The sequence below is a fragment of the Labrus bergylta genome, chromosome 4 (genome assembly GCF_963930695.1).
Source record: "Labrus bergylta chromosome 4, fLabBer1.1, whole genome shotgun sequence".
Classification (NCBI taxonomy): Eukaryota; Metazoa; Chordata; class Actinopteri; order Labriformes; family Labridae; genus Labrus; species Labrus bergylta.
Genome location: NC_089198.1, coordinates 26,075,742 through 26,102,984, shown reverse-complemented (window position 1 = coordinate 26,102,984; position 27,243 = coordinate 26,075,742). Strand labels below are relative to the sequence as shown.

Below are 27,243 nucleotides of genomic sequence, written 5' to 3'. Positions count from 1 at the left end.
ATTGAAGCGGACAGTAGCGTGTAAAATCCACCGCTGTCATCGACTATACTTTAAAACTCAGACTCATACAGCTGCTAGTGTCTCTCGCTTCAATGTGTTATGACAGTAATTGAAACGCTAGCATCGCCCTCCGTCGTGGAAAAATAACATGTCATCGTCAGGTGACGGCGATCACGTGACTGTTACCTCTACAGTAGTGACCATCATATGTGCACAACAAATTAATGTTTCCTGTTTACATTGAATTACATTTACTTCTGTTACTGTTTTGAAATATTTTTTGTGTAGGCTTATATTATTATTATTATTATTATTATTATTATTATTATTATTATTATTATTATTAATAATAATATTAATATTAATATTAATATTAATATTAATAATTATTATTATAATTATAATAATTATAATACATTTATATAGCGCTTTTCTAAATACTCAAAGACGCTTTGACAGGAAACAAAAAATAAATATAAATAAATAAAATAAATATAAATATTGAACCCTACTTTTCGAGTCATTTTTAAAATCAGTCATTTAACTTTTACTTTAGGGGGCTATCTTTTGGGTGAACCTTGCTACGTTTGAATTATAATCATTTAGCCTATACTGATTTAAAAAAAAAACAATTTTAAAAGAAAGAAAAAATAAACAGATCCAAGCTTTCAGTCAAGTAGGCAGGCCTACTTGAAACTGGCCAGTTGTTTTTTTAGCCTATGGCAAGCGGAATTAACATTTAATAGCTAGAATGGATATTCATAAGAGATATTATTCAATTCTTCCTATAGGCTAGTCAACATGAACATTTGAGATATCCACAATAACATTCCTCTTATCAACAATTGTCTACAGATATCCACAAGCTAAGAGAAATCATGTTAAGCCAGCGGTGTATTGGATTTATAATTTCACCTATCAACAAGGTCGTTCTTTTATTCTTATCAAGAATGAACATTCAAGATATCTGCAATAGAATTCAACTCTCATTTCAGATATCTACAACCCAGTTGTAATTGTATAATTTTAATTTTAGATATTCAAAATGAAAATGTAGCCTTTAGTCTAAATATCTAGAATGTAAATATGCATATCCTTAATTATAATTCTAACTAGAACTGGAAAAACACAATACAAATGAAATATTGTGAAAGGATGCAGATGTTACTGAGTGTAATCTTCAGAGCATCTGATAGAAGTCTTATTCTTCTTTGGTTTTTAAAGAAACATAAATGGCTTTTCATGCTCCATCCCCCAATTCATTCAGTTCATCATAGGACACAAATCACTGACTCCACACACAGTTTTGGTCCTTTTTTATTGTGATCCATAGGAACTCTGTAATGTTTAATTCAGGTAATATGAGCCTTTAGAAGGTTACTGACTGCTATTCAGTCCTTAAGCATAGAAGTAATTATTCAAGGACAATCATACAACAATAAGAAGTGATTATTCAAATCATAAACATCAATTTCACATATTGTACTTGGCATTTGGAACAAATCATCATAGGCTACAAAACAAAAACACGTAAATATTGTTTATATGTGCTTCATACTATATAAAACTCATACTGGCAGTCTAATAGCTAGAAAAAATGTCCTTCATAAACAGCAGCACTGCTCACATAGAGCACCTATTCTCAAACAACATAATAAAAAAATGCTATTAATATTTCAATTTTTGTGAAATTTACAATACCCTTCTGATTTATTCATTTTCAGTCATTTGGTGATGGAGAGTGGTTGCTCGTTGTTCTCTTAAGAGCTTATTTGTAATCACAGTTTTGAATGTTTTGTGTGTTTGACAGTTAAAAAAAATAAAAGCTCCACCTCACTTACAACATAACTCTCTGATATAGATTTTGTTGTGTAAATGTTGGGGTTGAGACGGCAGCCAAGGAATGCAACTATATTGAATTCAATATGAAAACAATGGTTTTTTTTTATGAAGTGTTATTTACAGATACAACTGTACAACAATGGCTGCACCAAGCAATGACTTAGTATAGCCTAAATAAATGCCGACATTCTTATGTTTCCTTCAGTACTAAATCAATACATGGAGGGCTATGTCCGTCCTTCATGCTCTGTCTTTTGCACCACACTGTGTTGTGAAGTGCCTTCAAGACAAAGATCAGTCCACGCTCAGTGATGCTTGACAGAGCGAGCTTTTTCTGAGTCCTCCAGTCATTTAGAGCTCTTTGTGTCCTTCATTATCCTTCAGCATCTTCCATCCCAGCTTTAGCCTTTTTTCATTTCATTCCCAGAGACAGCCCACACTGCCTTAGATGAATGCTATAAAACTGGAACTTTCACTGTGAACAGAAAAAAGACAAAGCATGTAAGATATATTAAAACAACTTTGTGATGTACAGAAATTATGACCTTATATATTAAAGCAACAGAAAAACTTGACTAAATTAGATTAGTCAGAAATGTTGCCATATAAAATGATGCAAACAGTCTGATACAAAGCATATTCCTCCAACTAATTAAAGTACAAACATGTCCCACTCCTACATTTGGACATGTTATTTTGCTGTTAATATTTGCACTAATACAGACTGCTTTATCAATTGCTGATAATATGGTCATAAATGACAATTCCTAGAGGAGCTTGGAGTTATGGAAAATTTTAACTTCTATATTTTCATGTCCTCTTATGTAACTCGACTTCCAGGCCATGTGATGTGATCAAAAAGTCCAGAAAAAATACAATCACAACATCCCGGTGTACTCAATATTATGACTCCGTGCAGGGACAAAAGTTAACAAATCTGCTGCACAAAATAGTCCCTAACATATACAACATTTGCACCTGTCTTACAAAATACCGTATATTCTATATATAGTATTCCAGTTCCCACCTGCTTTGATGCTATATTACCCCGTTCATTTTTCTTAATCTTTAAATTTAAACTTGAAAAAAATGAATGTATAAGTTTGTCTAACCCACACAACTTTGGTTTTGGTATAGAACAGGACCAGCTTTTTACAAAAAAAATCTAAACCTAACTATGCAAAACAAGGCCTGATATTTAGCAAGTACTAACAGTCAGAGGCACGTTCACAGACGAAACCGATGCGGTCGGTGCAGTAGAAATCATTCCAATTGGCATTGTGGATCAGGCCAGCACAGTCCTCGCCGTCTTCATGGCCATGAGTCCAGTTATCAGGCTGGCCAGGCTTCCATTTCCTGATATCAACAGCATGCAAACATGTGTCAAAGTTCAAGCGTCATACAAGTGGTTATTTAGAACAGAATGAATCACGTCAGAAATCCCTAGAAAACACAGGTTAAATTTGCTTAATAAAACTATATTTAGACTGTAGTTGTCAAAACAATTTGGCAGCTTTACTCACTTAAAAACAGGTAGGGTCCCATCCACCCATTTCCACACATTTTCCTCCTCCCTGTCTGTGAGACCCAGCCAGAAATAGCCTTTTCCTGCAATAGCATTTCTCACAAATGTCTACGGATGAAAAAACAAAATATGTCAGAGAGGATAATTAGTTTAGAAAGAAAGCCTTGGACTGTAAGATAATAAAAAATGTTTAATTCGAGTGTCATTTACCTGTTCCTCGTTGTCGTTAATAATGAGCATATGAGATGACGTGTTGGAACAAAACTGAAAGGACTCATCAAAATTGAGTCTCTGAGGTCCAGAAGAAAAGTAATAGCAGCTGTCTCCAAACTTTTTGAACTCAGGTGGGCAACCTGGAGTGGATCATTTACAGAATATTAAGGTTAGTTCAAGAGAGACGGAATACAATTAGCCTCAATGCAATACCTGAACCAATCAGCAGTCGTCTATGGAGGATTACATTTGTCTATCACTATCAACAGATATATGCATGCAAGTGCGCACACCAATGTATCAATCAATTAGAAATCATCTCTCCATTCCTAGATCTGAAGAAGCTGATTGAACTGAAAACATTGGCCAGTGCACAGAAAATTAAGTCTTGAATTGAGGTCCTTTAACCGCAAGCTACATTAGCAGCCCTGAAGAGTTGCCTGTCACTCCCAGAGGCTAGATTGTCGTCACATAATCGCTGCTGGGTCCCAAGATTGACTCTGCTGTAGCTATAGAACTTACCAGGTGTTGGAGTCGGGGCGACAGGGGGTTGGACCTGCGGTGACGTGGACCCTTGTTGATTCTCTTCTGGTTTGGGAGGTTGAGGTGGTTTGGGGGAAACAAGGATTTTTGCAGGCTGGGTGGGCTGAGGACGCTGAGGTGCCTTAGAAGGTGGTGGAGGTACAGGTGCAGGTAACCCAGGTAGCCCTGGAGGACCGGCAGGGCCAATGGGTCCAACGGGCCCACGAGGCCCCTCCAACCCTGCAGGTCCTGGAGCTCCTGAGGGCCCCTGTGGCCCTTCTGGACCTGTCATCCCTGGAAGTCCATCAAGACCAGGCAGCCCAGTAGACCCTGGGTCACCTTTTTCACCAGGACTTCCAGGTCGACCACCAGACCCTCTCGATCCTTTAGCCCCTGTAAGACCCCGAGCTCCTGCTGCACCTTTTGGACCTGTTGCACCTGGAATTCCAACAGCACCTTTGTCTCCTTTAGTTCCCGCCAACCCGGGCATTCCTTTATCTCCTTTATCGCCCTTCTGTCCGGACTGGCCCACTGGCCCCTGGGGACCCTTGTCGCCTTTTGCCCCCCTTGGACCTGGTGGACCTGAAACATAATTACAGTGTATGAGAGGACTTTCTGTTTCAAAATGTATTGTTTATTATATTTCTATTACAGAAAAAAAATATTACTTACTCTACATGGTTATCTTTAATTAATATTATTACACAGATACAAAAGTTTTTAGCAGATTAGCAAATAGTCCTCCATGTAGTAAAAAAAAACATATATATTGTTATGTGTTGGATCCCAGTGCTCTCATTGCATGGGGGGCATTGTCGCAGTTAATTCAATTTCCTTTTTACTTTGAGTGCTACATTTTTAGTATAGGCCCAAACTGAAACTACTACCTCCAAGTTGCATGCCAATTATTTTGCTGTTAACCTTTATGTATGTCTAGAGTCAGGTAATATAATTATTGAAGACTATATCGGAATTCAATGAAACATCAATTATGACACAAATATTAAAGTTACTTCAAGGATATTTTTAGCGGGTTATGAAACAGACTGAAACAAATATTGATGTCTTCATCACCTACTAAAGCAAAAGAGACAGTCAGCCACAAGATTCATTATTTCTATACTGTCATTTAAATGCATTAAACCGCTGCCGGCAGGTAGGTGTCAGTCAAGTATTTAGCAGCAACCTGCCCAAAGATAGACCTTTTTTTTTGTACATTTTCCACGGCAAATATTTTTGATAGGGATATCTTATCCTGGTAAAATTAAGCTTATACAAGACAAAATCAGCAAAGAGAGAAGACATAATGCTTTGTCCACAGAGGTCGCTATAATCAACACACACCGTAGTTCAACACAGGAGCTTTAAATACAATTTAATATGAATAATAGTTATTATATTGGCATGTATGACTGGACTCGGTACTTTTGAAACTACTTTTGGTGTACAAAGGACTGATAAGGACGTATTGTTCACAAATATAAGATGAATTTCTGGTCACTATGGCATGACCTTGACATTAACCAGTACCATCAAAATGTAATAATTTCACTTTTAAGTCCAAATAGTTGTTCATGCCCAAATTAAAGGATTTTCCTCAACATGTGTTCAAATGGATGTTTGTTAGGCATACGTAGAAATGAAAATTGGTTATTGCATCTTGTTAGATAGCCTATTTGTTAGAAATCTTATCATAAGGATAGTACTAAGTCTTGAGTCATAGCTAAGTTCTCATCAGTCCCTTCTTTATGTCCAAGGGGATGTTTGCATGAGGATATCCACCTTCTCATCCTAAGGATATTGCATTCAGAAGACTTGTGCTGGTTTCTTTATCAAAAAGTATTACATGTAAAGGGTCAAAAGGGCAAAAATCTGCATACTGTGCATACTGATAGCTACAAGTTCAGTCTGCATTTCACTACTTTCACTTGTATTTGGAAAGTTAATTTGAATCAAACAAATAAACCGTGTTATGATCTGGATCATAATTGACAGTACATCTACTGTTCTCACCCTGCAGGATGGTGAAGTTGGTGATGATCTGGGAATGCTTGCTGTCCACCAGCTTCATCTCCTCCATCACAATGGACAGGTTGTTGACCTCTTTGTCCAGCCTGGCTGTCAACTCATCCTGCTGGGCTCTCAGTTCATGGCTCTCTGTCCTGGCCTCGGTCACACTACTGTTCAGCCCCAGTAAAAGGTCTGAATGTTGCAGCACAGTCTCAGCGCAGGACCTCAGACCGTTCAGGTCCGAGTTGATGGAGCCTAGCAGCTGCGCAGCAAAGCTCACATTCCCTGTTACACGGTCCATGTCGTTCTCCTGTCTGTCTAATCGAGCCTCCATTTCGTCAAACTTGGATGAGGTGGTATTATCGTGGTCTCTTTGGTGGTCCATGATCTCCCGAAGGCTCTGGTCGTGCCCCTCAGTAAGAGATGAGGCATTCTGGATCTGGCTGGCTAGCGTGCTGAGCTGTGACCCCAGGTCATCCAGAGCTTCACCATTGGTCCGGGCCAGAGCTGAGTTATTGGCTGCCAAAACCTGGAGGTTCTGGACTTTCTCCTTCAGCCACTCTGTGTCAGCCCGGGTCTGCCTAGCTGTCTGCTGCAAACTCTGATAGTCATTCTTGAGTTTCTGCACTGCCTGGCCTGCGTCCTCAACTGTCTTCTGCAGCGTGCTGAGCAGATTGCGCTGCTGGGCCTGGGTGATGTTTAGCGCGCTGACAGTAACCTGGGTCTGACTCTGCTCTTTGACCTGGTTCTGTATCTCAGACTGGAGCCATGCAGTGTTTGTCTGGAGGTTGTCAATCATGCCCCCGTAGGTGGCAAGTGTCTGGTTGACCCCACGCAGTGAGGCAGCGTTTCCTTGTAGAAAACTCTGCAGGGAGACATGGCCATTTTGCATATCGTCTCCTGTGATCTGCAGCTCGTTGAGTATGTCTCTGTTTTTGCTCGCCCTCACGGCAACATCATTCAGCTGGTGCTGTAAAGCTTCCAGATCTGACTTGAAAGTCTTTATTGCACTTGTGGAATTTACTGACTTCTCTCCGTTCTGATAATCTGAAAAGGGGAAAGAGATATAGGATAATAGAAAACTTAACATTTTCCACACAGAAAAAAAACTTTGTTCAAAGCCCAAAAAGGAGAAAACTACTCGTTTTAAATATCTAATGATCCTTACCCAGGTTCTTTAGGTCCGTCTCAACAGCACTGATCTTGCCGCCATAATTCTGCATGCCCTCTGAGACATTGTCCATTCTCTGGACCACTGATAAAAGAGGAAAGAAAGATTTAATACAAAATAACTCAACCCAACTCTACTTTGTCATATAGCACCAAAAGTGCTTCACAAAAGAAAAGAAAGACAATTGACAATAGAGAGAGAGAGAGAAAGATAGATAGAGAGATAGATAGAAACCAGAGGTGTAATACTGACAGTGAACAGCAGAGGTTGCTGTTGTTTTTTTCTCCTCTCCAGTGAAAATCTGGAACCTCAAACTGCTGCTCTGCACACTGAACTGTGAACAGCATGAAAACTTTTCTACATTTCTGCAGCCGATCAACTGTATATTTGTTGGTTATTACAAAAACTCATGGTGCAGAGTGCAGGCACAAATTCCACTTCATTTAATATAAACAGTGTGGAACATAAAGAATACACCTCTGGTTACAGTTTCTCTTCTCCTCATCACATCTGCTACAAAAGTTCATCTGGTCTACTCCAATGTTTGTTATTCTGTTGGTATGTGAGAGACTTAAATGTTCACTGGAAAACATCCTCAGCTTCCACTGTTATCATTCCAGAAGTGACAAAAACACGAAACAATAACATGCACTTGGGATAAACAAAGAAACACGGGCCAATAAGCTGTCGGTGCTGACTGTCTGCAGCTTGGATCTCATCTTTTCCCTCTCCCTGCTAAAGTGCTCATTTCTTTATCTTTCTGAGCACTGGGAAATCTATCCCTAAATAAGTGACACTAACATAACATACAATAGGAATTCATGGAAAAAACAAAATATTTCATAAAGTCTTGCAAACCTTCTATCCCCCACCCACCCCACAGTACTGTTTTTGAAAAGCATTAGCAATTATATAAGACATCTAATTTGAGTAAGGCTTATTATGACCTAAATTATGAGCAATACTTAAGCAGTTACCTAACATAAGGCAAGCAAATGCTTTTGACTTCAAAGAATGGATAAGGTGCAAGACAAGAACAAGTGACAAAAGGGCAAAAACTCTGTCCATATTTTCTGGTCAACTAAAGAATATGCTGTTAAACGGTGTAGAGGAGAAGAAAACAAACAATCAAGCCGACACTGGACAAATATTTTGGACACTTGCAGGCTTATGTGAGTCAACCTGTGGTTCATGAGACAGCAAATTGCTACCAAGCCATAAAATCTCCTCTGGGTTGTTAAGCCTGGGTAGTTGGTTCATGGTCATCTGGTAGACATTAGAGCCAAACCATCACATGGACTCCATGCTGACACAGACCCAAATCTGGAAACTCCTGACAGACCTTACAAGACCTGAATCAGACTCAGATATTTTAATGTTAGCATGTTTTGAAAAAATGCTTTCCCTGCTTTGCAAATGCAGCTTTTTGTGTGTTATTTCAGGCACATGATTCATCAGGTTACAGGCCACCTGTGGAGCAAGTGGGTCTACAATATTTCGCTCCAGGATATTTCAACAACTTTTCTACGATTGATTGTGATCCCAAATGTTTAAATTTGGACAATACACAAAGAGCATTCCTTATTGATGGTGTGTGTGATAACTGGAATCGTTTCTGTTTCTATTTAACATTACTGCCCTGGATCAAACAGGGAGAAACACTACAAAATTAATGCAGTTAGGACAGTGTTGCACAACAAATGTGTTTATAATCCAAAGCTATGGTTTATATCTGAAATATATCAATTCAACTGAGACTAAACAATGCATTCTGTCAAGGGAGTCTCTTAATGTGGTAAATCTTCGGCTGTACTCTCTGACTTTGGATTTGATTTTACATCCTGTGGCCAGTAATATGACTGCCATAAACCAAAGAATTAGACGCATTAGAATTTTGACTGTTTATTGTTTGTCTGAGGATAGGGAGATAACAAAAGTCAGTGAGCTACATCCTCAGGGGACCTTGATTTTAACTGAACTGTCATGGCCAACATGTCCTCATACCTCACACAGGCATGAAACGTGAGGTTATGGTGAGGTGATGGTGAGGTGATGGTAGCTCTTTGTTTAAGTTAACGCTGAGGACAGGAACACAGGTACAACAACATTGGCTTTTACTTAAGCTCCACACGAGATACAAACCGTTTTCTTTATACTAATAACTTCCACCTTTTCTCCCGTAAAAAGGACTGCAGCGTCTGGAGGGCACTACCTAACGGTAAGTGTATAAACTTTGTATAAATCATACTTTGTATAAAACATGGATGTAGTCTCATTGACGTCACCCATTTGTTTCTAAAGAGGCGTTAAGATGCCCAAGATGGCGGTCACCAAATCGGAAAGCTAACTCCAACTTAATGTTAAAGAAGCAAGCAAAGAGGTGGAGTTGAGGCGGGCCGAATGTATACCAGGCTGCTGAGAAATGCACATCAGACTCTTCTAGCTTGTCATCTAGCAAGCATATTTCAAATGACGAAAACAACAAAGCCGACAGTTTAAGGTTAGCAACAGATTTAGGTTACTTCACTCAAGTAACAGTCTCCTGGCAAACAGCTATGAAATTACCAAAGCTAATAATTATCTTATCATGTATAACTCTTAGCCAATCTTAAATAAATCAAAACGGATGAGTTATAAAAAAAGATAACCCCCCTGCCAGTCAATGAGTCTGCATTAACTTTGAGCATGCTTGTGTATACCACACAATAGCCCAGATGTTAAAATCTGTAAATACAGAGGACTCACCTTTGTATCCGAGCACAGCCACGACTATGGTGAGCAGGGCACAGAGCACATACAGCAGTGCAATAGCCGCCCTCAGTGCCCAGTCATTTTTACACTTAGTGCACTCCGTCCCCTCCTGAATTCCTGCAACATACAACAGATGTTATGTCACAAATCAGTGTATATTATGCCATAAGTCTGCTTTAGCCTAGAAACAGTATACAATGTTTGAAGCAGTAGTAGTCGTACACTGTGCAACTGGAGCTGTGAGTTAATAATAACACCCCGAAGGATGAAATCACATGGAATGTTTTTGTCTTTTCATAACTAAGTTTAGTATTGCATGTCTAAAAATGGGACACGTTGTGCCTGTCCTCAGCCAAGGATCAATTGAAAACATTTCCTCTCATGAGGAGGCAAGAAGAGTCATTATGAATCTTTAGCAACATGTGTCGGCCATATGACAAGCAAAGCTATAAACAAAGTAGTTTCATTTCTGACATTCTTTGTTGCCATCCAACTAAAGACACACTGCAGTGACTGTTTTGGTCATCCATGTCCCAGATGTTGTTCACTGGTCTGACACTACGTCCTGAAAACCACCAGCACCATGTGATACAATGCTAAACATCAAACCACAGACAGGATGTTTACATGACTTCATTAGAAGAGACATAGAAGCCTCTAGCAGGCAGAATGAGAGCCAAGCTGTGTAGCTGTGTATTCACAACAGGCTATAATGAGCTTTATGGAAATAGAAGAAATTGCAAAGTAGGATTACATGGAAAAAGAGAGATTTTGGAAATATTTTACAACATTTTTAGACAGAATAGCGTAAAACATAGTAAGCAATAACAATTCAAAATATAACTTTCTATGATCACAAACTGGACTCAAAATTGAGGTTCGACAAAATGCAACTGATTAGAGATATTTGGTGTATCGCTGCTTGACTATTATTTTTGCTTTGGACTCATCTGAGTGACTGCAGGGAACTCAAAATAGGAAACACTGCTTAAAATAGGTGAGCGAGAAGTGAGCACATAATGAGGGAACACTGAAGGAGCTAAGCCATGTGTAGTGAGCACTGTCACAGATACCTGCTTATTATTGCCTTTATATAAATAACATTATTCAAGAAATCTTCTCTCACCAGTAGCCACCTCGTCATAGTCCAAAAACTGGTGGAACATATTGTATTGTAACAAATGGAACTAATGGGCACAATTTAATACTGATTTAATGTCACCTACTCATCATGCACTGTAAAAACACTTAGTCATGGTAACATGTATTGTCACTTCAACAAGGAATAAGTCTTAATGTTGTGTAATCTCAACTATTCTTAAGATTTCCAACCTACAAAAATAATTCAATTGAAAATAAGAATATTGGTCAAGAGGATAAACTTTAACATAAAGCTGACCCAAACAAAAATATATTATTGAGATGATTTTACATGAAGTGGCTATACTTGGAGCAGATCATTCAGCTATTAACACAGTTAGAAGGTTTTTATCTCGGTTTGGCCATGATTGGAAAGTAAATTCTGTGTTGGAAACAAAACTAATATAGCAGCCTAAATTTTAGGGCAGCACTGACACTTCATTTTTTAAGTTCAAGCTACTTTTTATTTATGAAGAGTTTTACAGTGTGATCATTAAAAGACAGGACTGGTAATAATGTTCACATGTGTTCAAACACATACCCTATGTTCAATTTCATTTTTTTTTACAAGCCAAGTCAATGTTTTCATGTTTTCAGGTGCTCATGAATTTGACCATTAACATTTTTTTTAACCATTTTGCATGGATTTAAAGTTCAGATATTGTCTTCATATTATGTAAAATAAATACAGGTTTTCTCCATCACGTAGCTTTACTTTTAGATATGTTTTAGGAATAACTAAACTTTTGTTTAAACTCTTGACTTAAACTCTCGTTTGGCATGCACAGTAAAAGAATACCCGACTTAAGTACGCCTATACCTGCACAACTGTAAAGTTCTTCAATTTCAGCTAATGTACATATTAGCTATTATATTGTTTTTTGTATTTCTCTTCTTTACTGTTGATTTGATCTTATTCTATCAATGTCCACATACAGTAAGAGTACTGCTGTTTACTAGCTGTTAATGTTTTGATTCTACTCCTTTATCCCTTCTTGGCAATAAACTTGATTCTGATTGGTGTTTAGAAGTCTAGAAGACAGGAGAAATGGATAATGTCACCACAACAGAATCATCATCTGAAGCACTGAGCGTCTTTGTATGATAGGTAGGTTTATTGTTTCCAGTCCAAAGTTCCCCAGCTGGACAGAAATCTTCATGTAACTTTGAGAATCAGAATCCCAGCTCTGTCTCTTTAAGCCATGTCACCCATGATGGGACTCAATGTGTTGCCACAAGAGGCTCCATCCTTCCCAGTCAGGGGTGGGACAGGACCACCAGAGGGGCACTGGGAGGGTGGTTGGTCCTTTAGGCCTTGGACCTACACATCTGTGCAAACATCACATCCGACCACCTCAAAGGGGCCCAGCCAAGGACCCAGACATGGATGTGCACATCTCTGTTGTCCTTGTGTGTCTCGAGGGCCTCATGTTGGGAACCAGTATGGAGGGCTCCATCAGAACAACCCTCCCCCTACTGGTCCTGACCACAACATCTCGCCATGTAAACAAGCAGAGGAGCGTCTGCAGGTTCTGGGTCAAGAGCAAAGCAGAGCTGGTGTTTTTTTATTCAGAACTCAACCATGGTGGCTGTTTCATACGTTTGTACTTCATGCTTACAGGGTCAATAGAGTTCAAGGACAAAGCTCTTTCATTCAAGCATTTAGCATTCTAGATATTTCAATAATTAAGATATACCGTTGGGCTATTTTTGCCTTTTTGGGATAGGACAGCTGTAGAGAGACAGGAAATGTTGGGAGGAGAGAGCAGGGGACGGCATGCAGCAAAGGGTTGAGGTCAGATTCAAACCCCCGGCCTCTGTGATGAGGACTACAGCCTCTGTACATGGGCCATGCAACATAACCGCTAAGGCCATCCAGAGACCCAGAAATGAACTTTTCTACGATAGCCACAACAATGACATAAAGGAGCGATTCCAGGAGGAAAAATTCCAACACATACCTTTGTGTTATAACTATATGGCCAATTGTGTTATAGATATCAGAGATGATAATTCTGATGTGCTTTATGAAATTGTTAACATGTAGCTTAATTTACAGATATGAACAGAATGTGTAAAGACAAAAAGATATGTTTACGTAATGAAAATAACAAATAAAAGAAAGTTTTAAAAGTAACAAGCGCATGAATCTTAAAGGGATACTTCACTATTTGCATTAAGCTTTGTATCATTAGTAACCTGGTAGTATTTTTTAATGGTCGTGCATCCCGCCCTCATTTTCCCCTGAGATGGGAAATCTTTGTATTTCTAAGTCTGAAAAGGAGCTTCCAGTGACGCAAAATGACAATCTTTGTGTCACTGGAAGCTGTTGCGGTTAGCGGGGTGAAACTACAACGCTAGTTCCTCATATTTTCGACCACTGAAGCTACAGACCTATCACAGATCAGTGGGTGGGAACTCACTCCCAGAATCAAAACTTAACGTCCGCCATATTGCTCAGAAGCTATGTTCACAGACTCTATGGAGAAAGCTTATAATGGCTCAAAAATATAAATACAGCGGCGAGACGGCTGCTGCCGATAGGCCGGTCTTGTGTTTCGGCTGCTGCGGCTGCCGTGCGCCGGGGCCACCGCGAAACAAGACCACCGGCCGCTGCCAGCTCAGCAACCGAGACTTAAGGCCTGCCTGTCGGCGGCAGTGAGGACGAGGAGCCCGGGCCGGCTCGAGCTGGAGCGAACTGGTAGTGTCGGTGCTCTCACTGTTTGTCTATGGACACAGACACAGAGTCTATTTTCTGCCAGGAATTTCCCAGATCAATTCTGGAAGAAATTTGGGAATCAATTGAGGAAATGGCCTCATGTGTTGAAGTAAATATGTCTGTAAATGTTTTTATACTGTATATTTTGGAGAAACTGTAACGATCGAATTTCCCTCTGGGATTAATAAAGTATTTCTGATTCTGAACTAGAGGACCTTAGTTGGAGTGGCCTGCGGTGCTGTGCATTCTGGGATTTGGTGTCTTTCATCCACATGAGCCAAAAAGACACTTTCTGCCTTTTCTTGGCCAAGGAGGCACCAACTTCAAAATTTATTTCACATTTCTACTACATACATGACCCAATGTCAATACAGATTCATGTTTCAACGGGTGAAGTATCCCTTTAAACATAGCCCTCAGTAGGAACATTTTTGTCATCAATCTGCACTCACAGACTGTGTTGATTACTGGACTTAATGTCAGGCTGAGCATGTTTCTTGATCAAATTCAAAATGGCTTTTCAGCTTGTTGTCAAAGTTGTTGTAATCATTTCCAATTTTAACAGAGTTGAAGCCACATTTCATCGCTGTTCAAACTAAATAACATTACTTGAAGGTATTAAGGCAATAAACAACAGCAAAAGTCAGCAAAAAAAAAGACAAATGATGACATCATGTGTAATGTAGGATAGATGTTGGAAAGGAGGAAAATATGTGGAACAAAGAGTACGTTCCTATCCTTCAAAGAAGGATTTAAAAATTGGCAGAGAAGGGTAAGACCTAACACATTGTACATTTACAGACTGTAGTATGTTCGGGGGCAGTAATGGAAAACGCTGAATCATATTTGGATTCTCACTCCGAACACACATGTTCAAGTAATTTGTCCTGTCCTGGGAAAGTTTCTCTATTTTTTTTTAATCACAAGCAAACATTCTAAACCTTAACTATAAGGACTTAAACATAAATGCATATTTGTTCTCTTGGTAAACTTTAAAGCTCCTTGAGTTTACACCTCCACATCTTTAAACATATTTAGCTGTTTAGCCTGGCAGAGAAAAGTTACAAACCCATAAAATGATCTTCTCAGAGACAGCATTCTTCCACTGAACTAACATGGAAATTGATTCTGGGCAGAAAAGCAAGTAAACTCCTTTTGGGGTCACAACAGTTTTTCCTCTGCTTGTCACTACAGTAATTAAGTGTTCACTTCTAAGGTATTCTGCTTAAACAACAATTCTGTCAGTGCTGTGAAGCCAATACTTCCAAGGTAGCTGCAGTATTCTGTTACATAGAAACTAGAAGTATAATAAAACTAAAAGGGTTCTATATCAATAATTGGAGTGGGTTTATTTTGGGGCTTTTTATGTCTTTATTTAGAGACAGGACAGGGGAGAGAGTCACAATCGGGGAGAGAGAGAGAGTGGGGAACTACATGCCGGAATGTAGTTGAGTAGAATGAGCCAAAGACCAGACTCGAACCTGGCTGCACGTTGGAAGACCATAGCCTCTGCACTTGTGGCGCGCGCACCAACCACTAAGCCACCTTTTTGTCTGAGTTAATGATGGCAGTGCATAGAGCATTGGTTGTCAAGTGGTGGATTGGGACCCAAAAGTGGGTCGCCAAGCCATTTTCAGTGTGCAAACGTGTGATTATTAGCCTGACAGAACTCACCCTGTTAATTATCCTGAGGATGAAAATAAAAAAAACATTTGCAACGAATCCCTGGGCAGTCAAAAACATCATATAAAATCTATTTAAGCTGAAACAAGGGGTCATATTTCATGTACAAATTGATAATGAAAAGTGAAATAGAGCCTTTAAATGAAAAATACATTTATTTTCTTGCTGATGTATTACTCGTTTTGTGTCACGTAAGTCAATGTAGGACACCTTTTTTTTTTATATCCAAATGCCATTATGACTATTTGCTGTTGATGCATATACAGATACCACAGAACATAAACATGCTGACACAAACATGTCATGAGCTGACTGAAAACACATTTCCAAACTAAATGGCTCAGTAAAGAACACAAAGGACTGAGCATGTAGAAAGATGGGGAGGTGGACGGCAGCCAGGACATCCAAATCAACAAGCTGGAGTCGTGCCAGATCATTCCCAAGGGGAAGGTAAATGCCAAAAAAAGCCTAGAAAGAGCAGAGGTAGAACATGGGGAAGACAGTGTCTTACATATTGCTGTCAAGTCAGAACCATGTGTGTCCAGTTTGGCTTGCTTTATGTATTTGCATGGTCATTTTTAGGCTCTGCTTACAGACCAAGAGAAAAAAAATAATTTTCCCAAAAAACTTCTTACTAGCCATGCTGTCATTGGGGGTCTCGGGCTGATTAAAAAGATGTATTTTAAAGACATGGTCCACCTCCAGCCTTTTACACAGCAACACCAAAAGGCTTACATTTATAGTTTTAAGTGAAATGCATTGATAACTATTGTTATAACATTTCATACGTTCATTCCCTGCAGGTTAAATTGTATAATATTTGAAGATATCTAATTCATGCTTTGGTTTTTTCCCTCTTACCTGCAAAACTTACGACATTGCTTTTGAATTTAGAACTAGAAAATATAAGCAAGCAAACAGAAAATACTTAAATGGTGAGCACAAGAAGCACATCAATGCTAAATAATAGCCAGTAAGCCTTGGAAGCATGTTAGCATGAATGTAAAGTCTCTTATTTAATAGCACTATTATGCAAAATACAGATTTACAGCACTGCTAGAATGTCTTTTAGGGTACAGTCTCACTGGCCATCCGTACTGTGCCCAAGCACGCTTCAACCCTAAAGTCCAGTTCGTTTGGCCAGTGTGACCGCTTCGTGCCGTGCTCAGGCTTTGGCACAATTCGGAGAGCCTTCATTATGGAGAAATCTAGAGTTTAATGTCTGTATCTGACTAAAATGACTCAATATAAGCCACAAAGTAGCTGTCATGTTTTCTGTGTTGTTCTCCGATGTGCAGACGCGGACTCGACTGCGCGTCCCTTTTCTCTCTCTCTCTCTCTCTCATAAAGCATGCATGCGTTGTATTATGACGTTATGTACACGGGGGCCAATCGTGCTTGAGTACGGCACGGTACAGATGGCCAGTGTGACCACGCCCTTAAGTTTGTTTTGACATTGTAAAAAGTTTTTCACCTAGACACTATTTAAAGTATATTTAGCTGCCAGCTGTAGTAACTAGTGGAGTGCAGCATGCTCAAGAGAAGAAGAAGAAGAAGTAGTAGAAGAAGAAGCAACAATGTTATTGTCAACTGTGTCTCAATGTTTATTATTGTTAGTTAGCTGACTGTTATGCAACTGAAAGATAGAGAGGCAGCGAAACAGGTAGAGAGACAGAAAAAAAGGATATGCCAGTCTTATGTGTCTGTAAAACAGCTGTATTTCATTTGGCCTCTCACTCAGTCAAAGAGAAAAAAAAAATCTCAACACTTATTCCCTTATTCCATGTACCTGCCATTAGACTCGCTGCATGGCCTGTCTCACTCCTGCCTGGCAATGGAAACTTCCATGGCAACACAAAGAAACCCTGTACAGACTAAACTTGACTTTGTGTGAAGACTCTTTGTACAGAGTGTTAATACTATGTTATATACAGTAACAGGGAGGAGACCACAGGAATTCTTTCACTTCACAGCCAAATGCAGGGAGGGAACACATATTATTTCTTTTTAATGGTTACTGTCAGGTAGTCTGCTGCAAAGTGTCAAAACTACAGTTAACATCTCACTGTGACTCAAGTTACAGTCTGAAATTTCTTTCACCAGATATGTTGGTTTTAAAGTAGTTTCTGAAAAGCACACTCACGCAAAAAAAACAAACATTTTAAACCACAGTGGATTACTGAGGATGAAATACACAGTTTCAATATGGTATAGTCTTATTTCCAATCCTGAGACAAATACCGGTAACATTTATTTTGCCTCATTGTCTCGATTTACTTGTATAAAAATATTTAAGAAATGTGTTATTGGATAAGACAGCCAATACCGCAAAGAAAGAAGAATTTAAAATGGCATTTAAGAAGAGTCATTACACATGATATGGTTTCAACCCAGTTTATGCACATTCTATTTCTGTGTAATTTTAGACTCCTAACCAGAAATTCACTTTTTTCCCGTATGACCTCTTTAAATGATGTACTGTCTTCTTGTCAGCTTGTGACAGGTTATGGCCTTAGTGGGGAGGTGTCATCTAAACAAGTCAACCAAAGAGTTTTTTCCTTCTTGGGTTTATAGCCTGTTATTTAGAGGTTGTTTAGCAGCCTGGAGAGGTGACAGTTTCCAGGACCTCAAGTGAAAAAAGTAAAAACTAGGGGAAAGAAAAACAAGACTCTACCGTCGTTGCTGTGCCTTCAGCTAAATGCTAACATGTGCATGCTACAAACCGTTATAGTTAGTGCTAACATGTATGTATTTGGCAGGCATTGTTCAGCATGTTCCCACAGCTGAGGCTAACACAGGAGTGATTGGGGAGATGTTTGATAAACTGAAATTTGGCTCTAATGATGGCACTATAAGTCCATTCATCCTAAAGAAGACATGGTTTAGTGCACTTGATGTCATTGCAATACATAAAGAAACTTGCCTCAAAGCTACAAATATCACCATCATGATGGAGGCCGTTGAAGAGTCAGAGGAACTTCAAAGTCATAAAAATTGATCCTTTGGTAACCTTGAATGCTTTCAGACAATTAATCTTTTCAAGTCTTGTCAAGGTTGCCCTAATAAAAATACTGCTAGCTTAGCCCTGCTGCTAGCAACATCAAGCTAACAGTATGGCTTACTGGTTATTTTATTTGTATTTTTTCTGGTGTCTTGTTGTTTCTCTATTGGGACACATTTTGGAGTCCTTTCCATCCAGTTTTGAACCCTTATGCTCTAAACAGAGTGATCACTTTTTTGTATTGCAAGCTGACATTTTGTATATCATCAGTATATTGTTTGCTACTTTCTGTTTGCAGATTTCACCATGTACAACACTTGAATTTCTGTAAATAGGCTACAGAGACTTAATTTCATAGATAATTTTTTCCTGTGCAATACAATGTAGACGGATGGAATAGAATTGTAGGCTATTTATCATTTTTTTGCGTTGTTGATTGGTGTTCATTGAAGTCACTGACTTCAATCTTGAGACAATGTAACTTACTTGGCTAACAAGGTACACCACGGCCATGGTGTCCCCCTCTGGCCCCTAAAACTACCCCAGTATTAACAGTTGCCAACAGGAATGTTAACAAGTAAACACTCTCCAACAGGGGAAGTTACCACTGAGACAAATTACTAAGACATTAGGGTCCTTGAATTGCTGAGCAAGCCTTGCATGCCTGAGCCATGTTTTTTCTTTTCCTTTTTTTTTCTCTTGCAGGTTTATGACACTTTAAATTGGGCCCAGTCTACTAAAACATCTGGACCTTGTTATAGTGGAGCCCAATCAAAGCATGTATGCAAACATTTGATACATCAGCCCTTCATGCAAAGCATCAGAAGAAGAAGGGGCTATGTTTTTTATGTGCTTACAGTGGGCTTTTTGGTCGCTTTTATAAAAGTGGTACTCATTCCTTTTCAAGATGAGAGAGGAGAGCAGTGGTTTACAGACAGAGATCTGTATGTTGGGTAGTTTTAAAGAAGAATAACATATGGACACACACAACACACACACACACACACACACACACACACACACACACACACACACACACACACACACACACACACACACACACACACACACACACACACACACACACACACACACACACACACCATTGCCTAAAGCTGACAAAGCTGAACAGTGTCCTTTGAAGGCCATAACATAAACACCATACTGAGATATACAGTACAATATGGATGGGCGTCTTCAGAAAATATCCTCCTCAGCATGCTATCTTGTGCCACATGGGTCTGCATCTAACTTAGAGACTATACAAATACTGCTAGGGGAGACAGGTTATTGTTTTTTCTTTTATGCTAAAGTGTAAGTTATGGCTTTATTAAAGTCCACAAGTAGAACCACAAAGATAGCTTTCATTTTTATAATCTGATGGACTTCCCTTATTTGTTTTCAATGTCAAGAGGACCGTCAAAAAATATATAAAAATGATGGGGGGCTGTCTTGCAAAGTAACAAATTAGATTTAACCCCCACCCGCCCAGATATCTAGGAGTTCATTGTTGCTGAGAATTGCATTTTTTACTTATTTAGTGTATATGCCATGCAAAATCAACATGGATTGGACCTCTTTCTCTTTGTGCTGTAAATTTTCTATGCAAAAACTACAAATGCAAGTAATGTGCATTACTTTACCATCAGCAGTAGAGAAACCATTGGAAATGATGAACAGTGGTGTACTTTTTGAAAGAAGCTAAAAGAGAAGCCTGGTATCCTTCCCTTGAACAGGGCTGAATGTTGAGGTTAAACTTTATGGTGCATTTCTTGTGCATGTTCCTGTTTTGTCACCCCCAAAGTTCTAAAAGACACAAACAGCCGAATTGGTAGAGAAAACAGTTAGATGGTCTATTAAAACAGAGACTGAGATCTAATGAAGCAGTGGACATGGAGATGATTAAATTTGGTTTTGTCAGCACATCTGTGCTTGGTTAAAAGAAGACAGACTATGACAAATGGCTCATATATCTTGATCTTAAGAGACAGACTTTTAAGCACGCAAGTGTGCCTCATAAACAAAGCTGGGCCACCGTAATAAGATGACTGTGGAGCAGGATTGAATATCAAAATAAAAGAAAAACATGCTGTGCCAGTCAGCAGTTTCGATTTAAGATTGAAATGCCGCCCCTGTGCGTGTGTCTAACTGTGGAGGATGAGATTTGGAGATAAAAAGTAGAGTTAAAGTCAAAAAACGCACATTATTGACTGTGTTATGAAATACAACATGTGTTTTATGTGCAACGTGAGTTGGCAAGCAGAAGTGGTGTTAGATTTGTTTTTCATGTAATTGAGAATTAATATTCCCTGGGAAAACTGTAAAATGCAACTAAAACAGCACCTGCATCTGCACTATTAAAAATGAATGTTTTTAGCAGGCACATGCAAGAACAGTATGTACACTCATGCATACACACTAAGATCTTATTTACTTTACTAACTAATGAGGAATTTCAGCCCCACAATGAAACTTCTCATGCCGTCTTAATCAAAGTTATAATCACTACTTTACTTTATTATAGATTTTGTTGTTGTTATACATGGCTTGGTCAAACTATGATTTGATGGAGAACAATTAATTCAGTCTGCAAATTATGGTTTGATTAGAGCTGTGAATACAAGTTCAGTAATGTTGTAAAATCTCAAGTCAAGGGGCTGAGTCTTGAACATGTTCGATAATTAACTCTAATCAGTGTTACTGATTATGGTTATGCACCATATACTGTACTAACTTATCTTGTGTGCAAAACTTTGCACTCTGAAGCTTTTTGTCTGATTGCAATAAAAACATATTTCCAACTAAAATGTAAAATATTTTTAATTAGAAATGTAAAATGGCTGCTCTATAAAAGCCATGTATAACCATGAATTTATTTAAAAAACATGGGACCATAAACTATCTTTAATGGCCTGAGTGGAGGACTACAGACCCCCTGGCTCCTCCAGCTCATGTTCCAGTGTTGGCATGTTGGAATTAGGTCATTTCACGTAAACCAGGACCATGTGAACCTCAGAGAGAGACTGAGAGGAGGGGGTCGGCCACTGATCCTCACTTTCATCATGTCAGACACACTACATGAGCGTTTGTTATCTAATCTTTGACTAATGACTAATGAGAATGTGCAATGCATGTTCTTCTGCTGTAAATATTCATCAAGATTTACAACAATTTAGTGTGCTAAAAAACCTTCCAATAAAGGTTGAAAACAGGTAAAAGCTTTAAAGATTTGATGTGAAACTATGAAAACAACAGTGGACAACAGGCTGAAAGCGCCAGACAGAAGCAATGTTTTAGCTGGAAAATGTTAAGGATCTTTAGGAAATTAATTAGCATCCACAAGAGTAAAAATCAAAACATAAAGTCATCAGTTAGCTTAACAGTAATCTGCTATATCCTATTTGCATTTCATTAGGCTCAGACAGCTAGTGCAATGCCTAGTTAGCTTAACTACCTGTAAATCAAAAAAACACAATTAAAAATTGTAACAGTAAAAATAAATCTACGCATTAAATAAAGTTCTCCAAGGGGTCCATGTCAAAAATGGCATTTGGTTTTTGAATGAAAATCAGCCATGTTATTGAGTGTGTTTGTCAAAGATCTGGAAAAGGTCCCTTGTAAAAATGTACAATATCTTAAACTACAACTGCTACGGCACTGTGACCGTTGGGATCTCTATAACAGCAGAGAGTTGTTGGTGGCAAAACATGTCATCTAGTTTGTTTTTGGTTGAAAAACTTGATTACAAATGTCCCAAAATAATGTAGTGGATCAGTTCTGTTACGTTCTACAACAGCTTATAAGGGTTAGCTTTAAAACCCATTCTAACTCCAACAGTGAGAGAGACGCTTTAAAATGTGTTGTTGAAAAGGCGAAATAGTCTGCCAACATTTGAGAATGGAAATTATAAAACAGCCCATTTTGTGCAAGCACCAGCCACTTCAATGACAAAAGCCACATTAGATGCAAAAGTTTATGTTAAGTCATTTCCAGGGTAAGGCAAAGTGCACAAGAGGCTCCAGTAAAGTAAGAATTTATGAGAGGTTGTATTTTTGGACTGAAACTTCTATGACGAAATGTGTTGTGCTTATGATGTCATTACATCTCAAAGGCCTATTTTGGTCCAGCATTCTTTTAAAAGGAAAAACATTTTGCACTTTGTTTGTGAAATCTGGATTGTGAAATCTGGATTATACACATATGATCAATAGCAAACAATTTCTATAATTGTAACCATGCCAGTGTGGAGAAGAGCCATTTTATTTTTGATGGCTCCCAAAGTGATGACTCATATCTGTGCCTTGGCAGATATTTAACAATTTGGTGCAGTGCAATAAGTCCAAAAAGCCTGACTCTTACTGATCTGTACCTCACCACCACAACAACAACAACACAAACAAAGTGAGGCATATTTTATCATGTGGGTTAAGAATATTTCATTACACATTCATTCAAGCCCCAAACCGCTGCCGGGGTGCCAAGTTGAACTGGAGTTAACTTCACAGTCCATCTGTGCAGTGGGGTTTTTGTGTGGTCATGCTGGCTGGGTGGCCTGCCGTGGATGCACTTAAGATACTGAATCAGAAACAGTCATCACCCAGTCTACTGATCCCCAGCATGAACCTACGCTGTACTCCATCGCATCACTGGACACCACTTTCAAGCTTCATCGCCAAACAGAGCCAATAAAACCACACAGTGTGGATCAAGCCAGACATCCAGCCAAGTCTGGCTTTACGTCTGGGTAGAGACGCTGACCACAAAGAAGGTGGATTATGACTGCTGCATAAGGCCAGTGTAGCAGCTCTGTAAATCAAGTTTAAACTAGTAGAGTTACATAATGTACATACATGATTTCTAAATTAAAAGACAAATAATTCCTATCCAAGAATTGAATGAATATTCTGTCATTGCACTGCTGTTTAAAAAACAACAAACAATATCAAACTCCAAAGAACTGTTGGTGTAATTTTTCAATGCCACAGGTAAAGGGACAGAAAAACTGTCACCAAAAACTGATAATGTATACAGACTACTGTGGCTAAAAGTTGAGTAAATATTATCATGTTTGATTTTTTTAAAATATTGATTGACAAATGTAAAGCTAATTTCTCCGAGTTACCGTATGTTGACTAAAATTATATCAAAAACAGCTACCATGACAATATGTAACTCTGAACTATAGGGTGAAAAGGACGATTTGGTATATTACAAGGACAATAGAAATATATCAATAAATGAAATACAAAACCTTCCTTTCCTGAATGAGTATCCCAATTTGCTTCTTAAGTTCAATAGTGCAAATAGAAAGTGATTAAACATATAGCACACTGGAAGTCTTGTTGACTGGGGTGTCAAATTCCATTTTGTGCACATTTAGAAATTCTGTCCACAACACAAAAGGACCAACAAGAACATTGCTGTAAGCTTTATAAACTAAATATGCCTCAATTGGATTGCAGAAATCCCAATATGTGGCCATAACAAAACCAAAACTCCATCTATCTTCTTGACTAGCCACTACTTAACGAGGCAACTCAAAACATATGTTTCTGTGTGGGTGAACTAATCCTGAACTATTGTACTAAACTACTTAGTGCAATGGAGTTAATTGTACTTAATAAAAGTTGCTTTTGTTATGTTTAGGCAGACCGAGGGGTTCTGAAACTTGCAGCAGCTGTACAGATGTGAAAACACAGACACATACCACACTTGAGCGCTGAGTCATTGGAAAAAAACTACATGGCTACCTTCTTTCCAAAACGCGCAGACATTTTTCCAGCATCTTCACAATACAAGTACTAAGGGTATAAACAAGAAACACACCAAGTGGTGTGCTTGTTTTGGGCCAACATAATCACAGCCAGAGCCATAAACGCAGCACAGCCAGGTCTGAGAGTCGGATAGTGAGCACTGTGACTCATAGCAGAACAAAGAAAAATACACTTTTTTCATTTGAGCTTTCTGAGGAAGCAGCGAGGTTGATGTTGGCCCTCTCCAGAGCCAAAACCTTCCATCAAGTGTGACGCCGACGCTGAACCATATGTAGAACTTCTTCAGGCAGCCTTTCTGAGACTGTCGACAGAAAATGGAGCCAGAGACTTCCAGTTGCTTGTGTGTGTTATTCTTGTTACTGAGCCAAAACCTGCTGTGAAAGAAGAGCCTAACTAACAAACATCCATTATGTGAAAGAAGACACTCGGCCAGATGACAGTCGGTTGCAGGCATGTCGTTACCATTGATCAACACATCCCTTGGGAACACATTGGTGTTAAGATGTTTGATGAGGTGGTTAGGATGATTTTGGTCAAAACAACTACAGCAATATATAAAATGACTTACTGACAGACACTATAGTAAAACCATGAGTGTCAATGCCTTTTCTCCAGGTCTTCCTTTATTTTAACACAATTTTCTCTGACATGTTTTTCGCTTTGGTTGACAGTCCAGAAGACAGACTGACAAAAAAGGGGAAGGGACTGGGGTTTGCCATGCAACAAAGGTCCCTGGTTGGGACTGAGATGGCTGTATTGTGGCTAAATATGACATGCACTGCAACCATATTGGTCACACAGACGTTTCAGGAGCCCCATCTCTAATGCCTGCATAGCAGTGTCTGCACTGTGTGAGTCTAATACGTGCTTCCTATAAAGATAAGATGGAAGTCAGAGCAGCTGGAACGCATTTTGATCTCCAAACTTGATAACAACTGGAGCCATGCAGTAAATCAGGCAGAACGATTCTCTTTATAATCATATGATCCATATACCTTAAAAGCATCTATGAAAATATCCTTTGTTTGACACTGAGCAGTCCATACAATACAGCACTACTGTAATTGCATTCACCAATGCTTACGTCCTGTATGTCCTTGGCACTTTCAGCAAAAATAACTTTCCAACTTCATAGCAGCCTTTGTATTTAGATTCATATGATTTTTTTTTAAATGTTTACCTCAGTTTGTGTTATTTTTACTGAAGTGTTCTTTCAGGCTCCACCAAAGGGGGGTCTCAGGGAAATAAATTGTGTGATTGAGTAGGTATGGTTCCTATATAGTTTGTATAGTTGAGGTTAGGAGACTATAATTATAGTTAGGTTTGAAGAACTCTGAAACTTAATACATAGGAAAGTCAAGTAGGGTTCAACTTTATGTAGATGATGCCTGACTCTTTGCATCCAAAAAGTTGTCAGTCAGACTGATTTTGATTTCCATGGTAACCTGAAGTAGATACTTGCTAAATATTATCAACTACATTAAAGTACATGATGGAGAAAGGCTGGTAAGGGTCAACAATTTCCCGATTCTCTAGGATATGTTTTAGGTAAACTATCAGGACCAGAATAAAATGCTATTCCTGACATATTCCTGTATGAATGTTATTTACAAGGATACTGGACCTAACATCAAAAGTTAGCCAAGGATTTATTAAAAGACTGAAAACAAAAATATTTTAGTTTGTAATCTTCTCTTTCGCTCAGTATTGTTACTAGTCTGATTTTGTTGATCAGCCAGTGTGGCTACATTTAAAAGACATTGCCATAAGACTCTACTGACTAGGATTATTAGACTCAAGCTTTTTCTTATTATTATCTACATTTGAGCCATTATCAGCTGTATTAAGTTTAAACAATAGGCTGCTGTTTAGTGTGTGGTTTATATGCAGCTGACCTACGCCACACTAATACTCTCAGCAGAAATCATCATGGTATGCTTTACTGGCCCCTGCTGGGACGCATTGATTTGTGCTGTGTCTGGGATGCTGGGATGCATTCCTGTCTGCCTGTCATTGGTCAGTCAGGGATTGACCCACCATCCTTTGACCAGTGACAGATGATTCCTTCGGGCTATGCAAACCTGGGATAAGATAAAAAACAAGTCAACCCATCACTGCTCTATGTTATTTTAAATGTCTTCTCTCTTCTTTTGTAACTATGTTGTTAACTTGTATCTGTTCTTTGTAATCCTGAAATATTCTCTCAGTCTTTCTGCACTTTATTGAAAACATGAGCGAGTAATCTTTCATTAGGACGAGACATCACAGAGTGCATGCATGCAGGCCCTGGAGGGGGCTTTAAGTAACAGGCAGGCATCCTGAAAACATTCTTTTCTGCTAATAAAGTCCCCGTAAATTGAAACCACTTGCTAACCCTAACCCAAAAATAAGTCAGGAATGTGACTTCTCAGCTGAAACAGTTTCTCCAAGAATTCAAACGAATAAAGTATTTCAATACAATTTAAAACATCCAATTGGCATTGAGGGACACAACTATAAAGAAATTAGATTTAAACATCTAGGAATAAACATTTGTAAAATGATATCCACATGAGGTTGTATTTTTTCTCTTTTTCCATCCCCCTCTTCCTTCATTGTCCTTGACACATTGCTGACACAGCACAGCCCAAGTGTAAACCCTGAAGGCCCATAATGCCCACTCCCTCTCCACCTCTCCATGTACTCTACAAGTATATAGGTTTGCCCTGAATAAACTTCCAGTATGGAGGCAGGAAGTGGCTCAGCAACTTCTCAGGTTTGGATACACTCTCAGTGGAATAATAGACCTCTTGTGGAAAGCAGATGTCAAAATGAGTCAAGGACCTCATTCCTCTCCACACTGAAGACAAACAAGAAGCAGGTCAACCAATTTCTCTGCCAGTACACAAGAAT

General features: G+C 38.9%; 1 protein-coding gene across 1 annotated transcript in view; it reads right to left on the bottom strand.

Annotated features, from left to right (window-relative positions):
• The window catches only part of LOC109985012 (signal transducing adaptor molecule (SH3 domain and ITAM motif) 1), a 46,526-nt gene that overhangs the window by 12,317 nt on the left and 6,966 nt on the right, over positions 1–27,243 (bottom strand). Inside the window, exons 3-9 of the mRNA XM_020635221.3 lie at positions 10,029–10,151; positions 7,281–7,367; positions 6,116–7,159; positions 4,103–4,684; positions 3,578–3,720; positions 3,366–3,475; positions 3,056–3,198 (exon numbers count right to left, since the gene is read on the bottom strand). Coding sequence (XP_020490877.2) covers positions 3,056–3,198; positions 3,366–3,475; positions 3,578–3,720; positions 4,103–4,684; positions 6,116–7,159; positions 7,281–7,367; positions 10,029–10,151 — 2,232 coding nt within the window. The remainder of the gene's footprint in view (positions 1–3,055; positions 3,199–3,365; positions 3,476–3,577; positions 3,721–4,102; positions 4,685–6,115; positions 7,160–7,280; positions 7,368–10,028; positions 10,152–27,243) is intronic.